This window comes from Peromyscus eremicus, chromosome X, assembly GCF_949786415.1.
Source record: "Peromyscus eremicus chromosome X, PerEre_H2_v1, whole genome shotgun sequence".
NCBI lineage: Eukaryota > Metazoa > Chordata > Mammalia > Rodentia > Cricetidae > Peromyscus > Peromyscus eremicus.
In genome coordinates this window covers 19,677,043-19,690,739 of record NC_081439.1, presented here as the reverse complement: position 1 = coordinate 19,690,739, position 13,697 = coordinate 19,677,043, and the positions used below count along the sequence as shown (strand labels likewise).

General features: G+C 41.9%; 1 protein-coding gene across 1 annotated transcript in view; it reads right to left on the bottom strand.

Moving 5' to 3' along the window:
- Clcn4 (chloride voltage-gated channel 4) overlaps positions 1-12,390 on the bottom strand; it is a 39,919-nt gene extending 27,529 nt beyond the window's left edge. Inside the window, exons 1-4 of the mRNA XM_059251145.1 lie at positions 12,234-12,390; positions 10,081-10,180; positions 6,850-7,037; positions 3,927-4,049 (exon numbers count right to left, since the gene is read on the bottom strand). Coding sequence (XP_059107128.1) covers positions 3,927-4,049; positions 6,850-7,037; positions 10,081-10,180; positions 12,234-12,377 — 555 coding nt within the window. The 5' untranslated portion in view covers positions 12,378-12,390. The remainder of the gene's footprint in view (positions 1-3,926; positions 4,050-6,849; positions 7,038-10,080; positions 10,181-12,233) is intronic.
- Between the last annotated feature and the right edge of the window lie 1,307 nt (positions 12,391-13,697).

The window sequence follows — 13,697 nt, the reverse complement described above, 5'->3', positions numbered from 1 at the left end:
AAGATTGATGAAAGTTCAAGACCAGCCCAGGCTACATTGCAGTTTCACAGAGTTAGAGCTATATAGTGAGTTTTTTTTTTCCAAAGAGATTTTCACTTTAAATAATCAAAATATTGTGGAAGAAAATTCTTAGAGGGATGAGCAATTTTGAAAACTGACTTTGGACAAGTTTGTAGCTCAATAGCTCAAGGCCTTCGGTCTCACCCACAGCATCATAAAGTGACGTGAATATGTACCTATGTGCATTGTGTTCAAAGTCTGTTTTTGTGCTATCTGCCAAACAACATATTCCAGCAGATCGCATGACTCCAGTAAGACACAGTAGTTTTTCTAAGCAGTTCAGCCCATATCTTTGCTAATGTAAAGTAGCATGGCCCCAATCCCTACTTTAAGTCAGTTTCCACAGTGATGTGGCTTTTAACTCAGAGAAGCTTCTTTTCATACACACAAAAAAAATACGGATTTACATAAACTTTTCACTTTGTCCATCTTCTTCAAGAACCATGGTTGGTTCTGTCTTCCTAGGTGAAGGAGTTCCAGCTCTACTACACTTACAGTGCAGGCATTGCTACTGCTGACTCATACCAGCCCACCTCAACTGTGAAATCTCCATTGGTTCATAAAACTTTCAGACTACCACGAGTGCTTTGAAAACAGAGAAATGACTCTATTGCGTAATTGTGGCTAAAAGAGTGCTGGTAGGGCAAGTGCTCTTATACTTTCCACCACATTTAAGAAATACAAGGGCAGATATCTTTGGAAGCTCTGTTTGCCTCACCAGCAGAAGCTTCCTTCTTCCCCCTCCACTTCCAATAATTCCATTGCATTTCTTGATCAAGTTAGTACATAGGTTGCTTCATTTTAGCTACCTGTGGTTGCCATATAAATGGACCTATACTTAAGGTATCCATTCACTTTTTACTTTCCACACTTGACATCACTGTTATGAGTATTATCCATGTCACATGTCATTTTATCACATAAGAAACTTGAATGTGCAACTGTCACCAAAAGTGGTATCTACTTTGGGGTCAGTAACATCTCTCAGCAGGTAAAAGCTCTTGCCAATGTACTTAGTGATCTTAGTTCAATTCCCAGCACCCACATGAAGATGGAAGGAGAGAACTGATTCCACAAAGTTGTCCTCTGATCTCTACACAGGCACTATGGCATGTGTAGAGCCCCACTTCAACCATGTACATCACATGATTGCACACAATGTAATAATAAATAAAAATGTCTTTTAAAAGATGTCCACATTGGAGAAGAAACATTCAAGCAGCTATTCAAAGACAAAGGTCACATCTGTCTACAAGATCACCAGTGCAATCATTCATCGCTGGTTCTTGGAAAGGAGACAAGGATTGATCCAGTGTGCATTTTATTGCTGTTTTAAAATCCCTAATGGCCATCTTCCTGTTTGGCAAAAAGCTTGAATAAAAACATGCCTACTAGTGGACAGTAAGATCATGAAGTGGGCCAGCAATAATTATCTATCCTTTTTATTATTCAGCATGCCTTAGGCTTTGAGTGTTAAAACAGTCAGTTCTGAGATAATACTTGCTTTAAAAATGCAAAATGCCACCCATGCTATTCATTCATCAGAGAAGAATTTAAGCATAATGAAAATTTTGAGATTGCTTACAGTGAAATTCAAGGTGAATGCAGAAAAGTGTCTCTAGTTAAAGTGAGCTGTATAGGAAAACACAAAATGTACATTTTAATATGCCTCTAATCTACCATCTCACACCTGTGCTAGGGTGCCATGGCTGTCTACACCTGCTCTGACCACTTTCTGTTGATTTTGGAATATACTCCACCTTAGTTCTCACAAACTGCAATGCTGCTAGCCCCCACTTTCCACAAGCAAACATCAAAGTTTTTCAACATGTGAAATATTTATTTATTGTAGCATTTACATATATGGGGGCAATTTAACATGTGTGACACTGTGCTACTATTCTTAGAAGATTTCTCTCCTCCCATATGTCAGGTTTTGAGTATTATGACCACACTCTGACCCATTTTTCTCATAATTCTGTGATTTTTAGTGTGCTATTTTGCATAGCATCATATGCTTTCAAAGTGTACACACTTCATTAAAGCAGAATTAGCTATTGAGGAAATCAGGTAGAATGAGGTAGTTTGAATAAGAATGGCCCCCCATAGGCTCATATGTTAGTCATCAGTGAGTGGCACTATTTGGGAGGGATTAGGAGGTTTGGCCTTGTTGGAAGAATTATATCACTGAGGGATGGGCCTTGAGGTTTCAAAACCACAAGACAAGCCTGGTGGCTCTTTCTCTTTCAGATGTAGAACTCTGAGTTACTTCCCCAGAACTATGTCAGCCTGCATGTCACCATGCTCACCATCATGATGACAATGGTCTAAACCTCTGAAACTGTAAGCTAACCCCAATTAAATGCTTTCCTTTATAAGAGTTGCCATGGTCATGGCCTCTTCACAGCAACAGAACACTGAATAAGACAGGTTAGGTAAAGCAGTTTGGTTGGATGTTCTTGAAGTAATATGTCAAAATAAATTGCCAAAAATTCAGTATGACATATCAATACATATTTTACACTCTTGAAACAAGTCTATATGGTACTTTTGCAGTACATCTTCCTTATATATCTTCTATCCCTTTGTGTGACCAGCATCAGTGTGGGAAGGCACAACACAGGGTTAACTGGACTGGGGATGTAGTTAAGTTAGTAGAGTATTTCCCTAGCATTCACAAAGCTCTGGATTCAAACTCCAGCAGCACATAAACCCATGCTGGTAGTCTACACTTGCAATCCCAGCACCTGGAAAATTGAGGAAGGAGGATAAGTAATTCAAGGTCATCTTTGACTACATAGTAAGTTTTCAGATAGCATGAGATACATGGAAAACTGTATCCAAAGATAAATAAATACTTTTTTAAAAAAGTAAGAGGTGAGACAGGGACCCAGTGCCACCATCAGCTAACAACTTTCAACTTACCCTCTCCACTGAAAGCTAACAACTTTCAACTTACCCTCTCCACTGCTACGCAAGGAACAATGCAAGTGTGCTAACTAGAGATAATATGCAAGACACTTTATGATTTCTGGTTAGCATTTTGCCCAGGATTTTCCAGGCGTCAGCTCAATGACCATCATTTGACCCAGCAGATTCTCCCAGGCTTCAAGTTTGATCTCAGTGAATGATGAAGTCACTTCCATGATACAGTGGTTACATCAAATTGCTGAAAATTATTTACAGAACTGTACTTTCACACAGGCATAGTCACAGTGTACGCACTGAAAGTAGAATTAATTTTTTAAATTATTTATTTATTATATATACAGTGTTCTGCCTGCACATATGCCTGCACGCCAGAAGAGGGCACCAGATCTCATTATAGATGGTTGTGAGCCACCATGTGGTTGCTAGAAATTGGACTCAGAATCTCTAAAAAGTAGCCAGTGCTCTTAACCTCTGAACCATCTCTCCACCCCCCAGAATTATTTTTCAAAGATTCCTATTACCCTGTCACCAGAAAAAAAAAAGTGGCAGAAGCTTTTGATCACCAGTAAACTTTCCCAGCAATACTCCTCCACTACTGTCTGTTTTTCACATTTCGTCATAGAGTTACTACAGTAGCATGTTTACATGAATGCTTTGTGAACCCAGATTCTTCAGGCTTTAAGAGTTTATCTTGGCTTCTAAGGCAGAGGTCTAATCATCTGAGAAGCAACAGATCAAAACTGCTGAATACAGCACCCATTGTAAAGCCAGACTGCTGGGTTCACCTCACAACTTGCCAGCTTAGAGACTTTAGGGAAGTTACTTAACTGGTTTTTATTCTAGTTTCCTTAACTAGTAAGTGAACTCACTGTGCCTATCTAGTAAGCTTATTGTGAGGATTATAGCTAGCACACAAGACTTCAGCCACAACTTACCTCAGGTATGCCAGAGCCACAGGCATATGGTGCAAATACACGTACCAGGGAGACAGCCAGAAATGCAAACAGCAATGCCCATAGAATGTACATTAAGTAATTCAGAATGTAAGCACTGGCACCCTAAAGAGCAGACACAAAACAAAGAAGAAGCAATGAACCATAGCAGACCTGAATAGTGTACCCAACCCCACCATCTCCATCAGGAAAGTGAAGCTGTGATGGGCTCAGAGAGGTTCATCCCAGGCCTGCATAAACAAAAGAAACAATTGTTGCTATTGCTACAGTCACTACACACAAACAGCATCAGGTGTTTCTCCAGGAGCTATTTACACAAACCTTCCAGTGGATGAAACCTCAGCAGTAATGGAAAGCAAGGATGATGCCGGGTTGTAATCACCACTTGCACTGTAGTTAATAGAAGGTGTGGCACAGAAAACTCTGGCTGTGAGACTCTGGATGATTTGTTTTGTCTTGTCTGTGGTGGGATGGCTTCTCTTAGCTTTCATTACAGCCACACCCAGACCACAGTGAATAAGCGTCAGTTCTGTGTTTGAGAAGGCTGCTTCTCTAACTGTGGTCCATGGACCAACAGCATCAGTATCACCTGGGAGGTTGGCAGAAACATAACCTGTGGGTCCCACCCTAGGGCTGCCAAATCAGATACTTCACACAGGCACATAGCCCAGTGCATTTTAACAAGCCTCTGGAAGATTCCAGCAAGTGCTAACATGTGACAGGCACTCATAGAAGGGAGCTGCTTGAACATCCTCTTCAGAAGAATGTATTGGACCATTTACTCCATTTTCTTTTCTGATACAAACACAGAGTCTAGGCACGTTCTCCTTTCTCAGAGCTTCAGCTTTGTCTCACCATCTGGATTATTCAAGTGAGAGAAAAGGAAACAGAGATCACCTACCTGTCAGGCCATGGCCATGGCCACATATGTGCCTGTTAAATGTAAGGACACGTTCCTGGAGACTGCAATGCAACCACATACTTCATACTCTGTGTGGTGAGAAATCAGCCCAAGGAATACCTTTCATCCACTTAAATAAGTACATTTTAGAGGCTAAAAATAACTTCTCACTCTTTTAAAGAGTAGTTCTTTGAAATAGAGAATAAATCTTACAACCAGTTGAAAAGGTAGGCACCTCTATTTCCCCTGTAACACATGCTGCAAGTAAGAAAAAAGATGGCAGTCAGCCAGACTCATCTGCCCAGGCCCATCAACCCAAGTAGAGAATTTCTCTTTGGAAATACTGGAAAGCACTGCGAATGTGTGAGATTTCAAGAGCCCTGACTATTTCTAAGATGTGAAGGAATATTCCATCAAAAGAGAGTTTTAGTAAAGTGGCAAAGTACATTCCAAATGTCTTCAGCTGTGAAAGCCAGTCAAAAGAAACAGGAAAGGAAGGAGAAGTCCAAATAGATCTCCTCCCAGCATACTCTAGCTTTAACAGTTCTCCCATTACCACTAATGTGAAGCTTGTCACCTAGCTCCTTTCACCTGGCTTTCTGATCTATCAATGACCCTCCTCTTCCTCCTTCTTTTGAATCAGAGTTTCAATATATAGACTAGGTCGGCCTCGGCCTCTGCAAATATTCATTGTAATTTGAACGTCTAAATGCCATGAAGATAAGTACTAGATCTGTGGGTCAGACATATATTCCAGTGTCTGAGACATGCTTTTCCCAGAAGCATCTCTGATTGGGTCAGGAAAGTTCGATGGAAGATGGTAATGGAAACCACAATGAGACACTATTTCACACTCACTAGGTTAGCTACAGTGAAAGCAGATGCTAACAAGTGCTGGACAGAAGGTAGACAAATCAGGACCCTCATAAACCTGCTCATGGAAATGCAAAATAGTGCATCCACTTTGGAAACCATCCTATCAATTCTTCAAAGTTAAATCTAGAGGTCATCTCTCACCTAGAAGTTACACCTATACCCAAGATGAAATATATGCCCCCACCTTGAACACAGATGTTCATGGTGACATCGTTCAGGCCAGCCAAAAACAAGAAACACATGTTCATCAAATAATATTCAGCCTATCCATAAAGTGGAGTATCACACAGCAATGGAAAAGAAGGAAATGCCGACTTATGCTATAGCATGAAGGAACTTAGAAAACAATATGCTAAGTGACACAAAGTCCACACAGTGCATGGATTCATTTAATTGAACTGTCTAGAAAGTGGAAATTTATAGAGACAGAAAGGACATTGGCAGTTGCTTGGGGCTAGCAATCAATAACACTGGATCAGAACAGAAAATTGTGTGTGTGTGTGTGTGTGTGTGTGTGTGTGTGTGTGTGTGTGTGTTTATCGATAAAAATATTCTAAAATTTGATCATGGTCAGCATTACACAATTCTGTGAATATGACCAAAGCCACTGAATTGTACTTTCTGTGGAAAGATCTGATGAACTATAAAGTGTTACTTTAAAAACATATGACATCTTTTCTTCTGGCTTAAAACATGAAAATCAACTCCATTTCTTCAGCACAAATAAGAAACCACCTTTGGTAAGAAAAAGGCAAATATACCAGCTGTGATAACTCATGCTTGAAATCCGAGAACTTGAGAAGCTGAAGCAGGAGAATTACTGTGAGTTCCAGGCCAGGGTGGGCTATAGGGAAGACCACGTCTGAAAAATCAGAAAAGAGATAGGGGGAGAGGGGAAGAGAGAAAAGATAGACAAAATGAGGGAGAAAGGAAGAGAGGAAAGGGGCTTCCTAAAATACACATATAATGCCCATGAGTGAGGGGCTCCAAGGTGAGTAAGGGCTTTCCAAGTAAATTCTGAGCAGCCGCAGAGCTCAATGGAAGCAAACAGCAGCACTATTTAAGCCAGAGCTTATTATCTGAAGGTGAAGTCATGGGTGTTCAGGAATTGAGGACACAGATACACACCTCTGACTGGCTCAGCAGAAGCTCTGACCACTTCTGCCACAGGGGACACTTGTCCCTGTCCTCGAAAGTGGTCTCATTGGAGGTCCAGCAGCATTGCTCATGGCTGTACCAGAAGGCAGACAGACAGACTCCCTCCTTCAGGTCTGTCATCCAGTCAACAGCAAGGTCAATGACCCCAGCCAAGGTACCTAGGAAAAGAATGAATCATGGAGAAGAATTGTCACAAGGAAAGAAGACAGGGCACTACTAAAGCTGAGGGTACACCCATGCCATGATACCGCCACTGAAACTGACAGCTGCTTTCAGTTACCTGGAAGTCACTCAAGCATTTATGGTATGAGCCAGGCAGTGGGTAGCTCAAAGAGCCACAATGGCCCTAGGATCTCAAATCAGGTAGGAGGGCTATATGGTTCCACTCTTAGGCTGTGAGGGCAGATGGGAGTTCATGATTCACTCATCTTTCTCCAAGTTTTTTAGTTGTCGATACATTATCTTGAAAAATTACCCCCCAACTTTGGGAGATGGCTCAGCAGATAAGATTGCTTTCTATGCAAGAATGAGGACCTGCGTTCAAATCCCAGCACCTACATAAAACCTTGGCATGACGATGTGCGCTTATACCCCCAGTGTTGCAGGAGGCAACATGAAGATACTGGAAGCTCACTGGACAGCCAGCCTAGCCAAAAGAACAAGCTTCAGGTGCAGTGAGAGATCTTGTCTGGAGGGAATACAGTAGAAATAAACACAGGAAAAAGCCCTTGTCTGGCCTCCAAATACGTGTGTACTGGTGGACTCACTCACACACACACACCACACATAACACACATCACATGCACTAAACACGTGAGCAAATCAACAACCCTTCCCTTTCCGATGGCTCTTTCTCATCAACATTTAAGTCACCCCTAGTCCACATTCCCCTCCAGACACTGTCCTGTAGCTTTCCTTCTCTCCTCTTCCCCTCAGTACAGTTCATTCCTTCCTTCCACTAGGAAAGAAATCACCTGTACCCAGTCTTCATTTTCCGGAACAGGTCATACAACACATAACCAAGAGGCCATATGGAGCCCACTGTCTTTTTGTTAATAAAGCTTTATCCCAGCATAGCCACACTTTATCACTGGACACTAACTGTGGCTATTCTTCCTGCCACAGTGTCAGAGTCGAATTATAGAGACTGGAACTACACAGCTCAAGAAACTGTAAACACTTATTTGCTAGCCTTTTATAGAAGGAAGGTTGCCAATCCTAGTTTTAGGCTTCTCGGCATCATTTGAAACTGCCAAGCACTCCATTCTTCCAGAAGCTCATTGCTTCTGCAATGTTTAGCTCTTCTGTTTCCCTTGATCTTTCCTGCTCCTCCACCTGGCTTTCTAAAGCGGTATTTCCTCAAAGCTTGACCCTAAATCTTTTTTCTCCTTTCGTATTGTGCATTCTTCCCTGACTGTCTTATTTGTATCCCTCTTGCTACTGAGCCCTAAAGGTATATCCAGGCCCACAAAACCCCAGCCTTCAATAACAGATTTTGTGTGTGTGTGTGTGTGTGTGTGTGTGTGTGTGTGTGTGCACTAGTTCGACTAGTTTATGTACTAGAAAGAAAAGGCTTTGTCATTTAGTTTTTGTGCCACAGTTAGGGTCAGGCCAGGCATCTAGACCTGAGTCCACTTCAAAAGACACTCATAATGTTCAACTCCATTTACATGAAATGTCCAGAACAGACAGTGAAAGGAAGTAGACTGGTAATGGTTTAGATCCTTCCATAGCTAAAAGGTACAGATGATATTTAGGTGGGAATGATAGAACTGTTACAAAACTGGTCATGATGATAACTGCACAACTCTGTAAATATACTAAAAAACCACTTAATTGTACACATTAAATGGGTTAATCATGCAATATGTGTAGTATAATTCAGGAAAACTGTTACACAGAGAGAGACAGACAGAGAGAGAAAAAAAGAGAAACTGGTGAGGAAGAGGCTCAATCAGAGAAAAAATGTGATTTTTTTTTTTTTAGGGAAGTGATCAGTGAAAGTTTCAAGTGGAAAATGATATTTGAGCAAGATCTGATGCTCACCCTGAGATCCATCATTTTTCAGCCACTCACAGTCATATTATTCTTCATCCCATCAATCTCCTTTGCTGACCAAGTTGTTTTGTGAACCATCTATGCTTTGGTCTATGGTGCAACAGTGCCGCCTTATGGTCTGTTTTGGTAAATTAGTTATGCAGAGGATACGTGTGATTTCTCTATGAGGAGATTCCAAATTAAACCAAGGGAACGTCCATCCAGGCAGTTGGACACCTGAGTCCTCCCCACCACCATTGGAGCCATGGGAAAATGGTGCTACTTTCTAGATCTCCCTCCAATATGCATCCAAATTCAAAGAACACTGGGGGTGCCTATCTCCAAAACCCCTCCATTCTACACCTTCCTTCTCTTCCTATTGTGTCCATAGAACCAGCTTTCTAAGTGTTTGTTGCCTCCAGTTGCACATTAGAATCATGAAGGAAAAGAGAAGGTCTTTACTCAGCATCATAGTGTTTTCTCCAGAAAGGTTGTTTAACACCAATCTTCATAGCCTCCTAAAAAGAAGTTAACTTCAGCAAATAACTACCACAAAGAGCCAAATATCTACTATCCATGAAATGGCACTGAGATTATGACAACGGAGGATGAGAGGTCTCTAAGGGTAGGAACGGTGTATATTCTAGATGCAACTGTCCTGGACTCACCTTGGATCCCGTGGTGGTTAGCATTATTTTGAATGGCATGCATTTTAGGGCTTTCCAGTAGTAGGAAAAGCCCACCATATATGGTGCCTGATGCTTCAAAATTATAAATTCTTCTATATTTTGTAATCCTATACATAGCTAGGTATAACAGAATATAAAATGCATGCTTTCGGTAAAAACCCAGGGTAGTCATAAATCTATTGAGTGTGTGAACAGGGCTAAGCAGTGCTGTTAATTACAACTTTCCAGAAGCCCACACTTGTTTTGTGAGCCATCTCTGTTTTGGTCTATGGTGTCACAGTTAGGGTTAGGCTCCTGCCTTAGTCTTGGTAGATTCTAGAAAAAAAATATTTGTTCAGGTATTTTGACCTTAAATAGTTCAAGCAATAAATCCCTTGCATTGAGACAGGTGAATACTCCATAGCTTCAGTGTCTCCCAAACATCTGGAGTTTGGGAGTGCTAGGAGAACAGCACACATACATATCTTGCACATACCTGCCAGCAGCCCGATGAGTAGCATCACCACCCATCCTGACCATGCATCCAGCAGGCTCTTGATGAACTCCCAGATTGACTCCTTACTTTTGCTGGTTATCTGGAAATGAAGTACATACAGCAGTTGATCAGAACACAATTCCAGTTCATGCTTCTTTCTCTGAAGTATATTCCTCAGGAAACGATGTGACTGACAAGATGAATGTAATCAATCCACCAAATTCCCAGTCATGCTGTTCATGCAACAATGCAGGACAATGATTAAATGGGCTTTCTGGGGGCTGGAGAGATGGCTCAGCAGTTAAGAGCACTGGCTGGCTATTCTTCCAGAGATCCTGAGTTCAATTCCCAGCAACCACATGGTGGCTCCCAATCATCTGTAATGAGATCTGGTGCCCTCTTCTGGCAGGCAGGCAGAACACTGTATACATAATAACTAAATCTTAAATAAAATGGACTTTCTGGTTCACAAAGCTATAAGGATGCAATACAGGATCAGTGTCTCCCTTCACAATGAATTTTAGACAATCAAAAAACAAATAAAATTCAATATGGATTTTTAATTGTGTTCTTTTGGGGGTACTCTAACTCTTTAGACATCATTATGACCTTTATTTTTCTTTTTTCTTTTTTTTTTTTTTTTGGTTTTTTGAGACAGGGTTTCTCTATGTAGCTTTGTGCCTTTCCTGGATCTCACTCTGTAGACCAGGCTGGCCTTGAACTCACAAAGATCCGCCTGCCTCTGCCTCCTGAGTGCTGGGATTAAAGACATGCACCACCACGGCCCGGCTATGACATTTTTATAGCATGCTTTTTCCCTTCCCATTTTGCGGGAGCCTTGCACTCCGCTAACATCATTATCTCCCCCCCCCCCTATTTTTGGTTCCCTATTTCACCCATGTCTGCTTCTTCCAAGTCTCTGGCTCTGATTCCACCTGACCTGCCTCCCTCTGTACCCAGAACCTGTACCCCAACTTTTCCAGAGTCCTGTTTCCACACACACACACACCCCTTCTCTTTAAGTGCATAAGCCACCTTGGCCATGTCTCAAGCTTCAGTAGCCATCTGCAGGCTAGGAGTCTCTCACTCTCCAAGGTGAGCTCCAACTTCACACTGAGCTGCACAGCATGGTGTCTCCCAGCCCCTACTGCAGGACATTCCCCACTCCACTTCCTCAACTCATTAGCAAAAGGCTCACTTTGTCTGACAAGAGTCTGTGGTTCTATAACTCCATTTCACTCTATTCCCTCCTCTAAAGCCCATCATGGCTTGACCCTGATCCTATGTCCATCATTTTTATGGCCTCCAGGAAGAACTCCTCCTTCCTCCTGACCACACTCCTAAGCTTCCTGTTTTTCTCTCTGCAGCACCTCCTTACTGTCCTCTGTGGCCTTGACCAACTCCTCCCCATGGGCCATTTAATCATTCCTAACACAGCCCCATAGCTCACTCGTCTAGGCTCATCTCTATTCATCTCCTTCTGCAAACCCTCCAACAACCCCAAGACTCCCCTGAATAACCTGAATGTGTAACATTCTTTCATGCTTCTGTAACTTTAAAAAAAAAAAAACTCCTGATATTTAGGATCCTTTCCCTCTCTCTGACTACCAAACTCTTGGTCACACTGAGAGACAAAATTAAAATCTTACGTCTCTGAAAAATGCCTTCTCTAGTCATTCCTCCTAAATGAGCCCACAGCATTTGCCATATAACTTCACTGTGTCCCATTCTAGTATACACCAAATGCCAACTAGATATCTGTCAGCGTGGTCACACACACACACACACACACACACACACACACACACACACACGATCTCATACAGTCTTCAATGTAATCACTTTTATTCTCAATGATGATTAAATGAGGCTCAGAAATGACAACCTCAAACTCAACCACCATGAAGGTGTCAAGGGCAAGATGTGGTCCAAATGTGTCTGACTCCAGGGTCCCTTTGTTGCTTTCACTAGTCATATTTCTACCCAAAGTACCTGACAGTGTAACTCTCAGTCTTTGTCTCTGCTTCTGATACTAGCGCTTTCCTTTTGTGGAAACATGTGATACATAGCCTCAGACTCAGATCATAACCTACAGATGGAACCATTGTGGAACTATTGTTAAAGACCCCTTTAGCATAGTACCACCTACCTACCTTTCTGTGTCTGTCAGTGTCCCGGGACTTTTCCCTCAGCCAGTCTATGGTGTGGAAGTCCTCATAGGTCCCTACATCAGGGAAGGGCTCATCAAGGAAGTCCATTAGGTTCCCAGAGGCACTCATGGCTCCTGCACTGACCATGCTAGTTACTCCTGGAAGAGAAGTCCACCTGTTAAAAATGCAAACAGGGCTCGTGTGTAGCTCAGGACAAGAGTGTCTTTACAGCATTCATGAGGGTTTGGGTTACATCCCCAGCTCCGCAAAGAAACAAAATAAGCATGACCACAACATGAATATAACACCATAATCCAAGAACTGTATCTACTTTTCTTTTCTCTCCCTCTCTCCCTCTCTTGCTCTCTCGCTCTCTCGCTCTCTCCCTCTGTGTGTGTGTGTGTGGTATTGTGTGTGGTGCGTTATGTGTGGTATGTTGTGGAGTGTGTGTGTGTGTGTGTGTGTGTGTGTGTGTGTGTAGTGGGGTGGGAAAGGGTGTGTGTGGTATTGTGTGTGGTGTGTTATGTGTGTTGTGTTGTGTGTGTGTGTTGGTGTGGGGTAGGGTGTGGGGGTGCATGTGGGGTATGTGTGTGGTATGGTGTAGTGTGAAGGGGCTGGGGGGAAATGTGTGTGTGTGTGTGTGTGTGTGTGTGTGTGGTGCTGTGTGTTGGATGGGCCTTTCACATGTTAGGCAAGTACATTACCACTGATTTCTTTTCTGTTTGTTTGTTTGTTTGTTTCTAGACAGGGTCTCATGTAGCCCAGACTGGCCTTGAACTTATTATGTCACAGAGAATGACCTAGAACTCCTAATCTTCTTACTTCTGCCTCTTGGGTACTAGGATTACAAGCATGTGCCACCATTCCTTGCTTCCATTTTTCCATAACATAAAAATTATTTCCACATCAGTATCTCTGCTATAATGTAATAGGTAAACAGTTCATCCTTATTACTCACTAGTTATCTTCTGCAAAGAATACTGAACACTGAATTAGGAAATACCAAGCAATGCCCCCAAACGAATCCTACAAGCCTCTGCATCACAACTTTTTTTCCAACCTACCACTATATCATCTTTTTTGTTTGTGTTTCTATTTAAAGACATCTTATTTGATAGACATTACTCATTCAGTATCCTGGAACTCAACCAACTGCACCATTGCTGAGGCCTGATCGAAGTTTCTCTATCAGATGTATTTTCTCCACAAAGCACTTGCAAACAATGCTCTATCACATAGGAACACAGGCAGCACTATAATGTAGTATTTCAAGGACACTTTAAACAGCAAAATTACTGACAAAAGAAGCATAGGTTTGGTTGTTTTTTGTTTTTTTTTTTTTTTTTTTTGGTTTGGTTTGGTTTGGTTTTTCGGTTCTTTTTTTGTTGTTGTTGTTGTTGCTTTGTTTTTTGGTTTTTTTTTGTTTTTTTTGAGACAGGGTTTATCTGTGGAGCTTTTGGAGCCTGT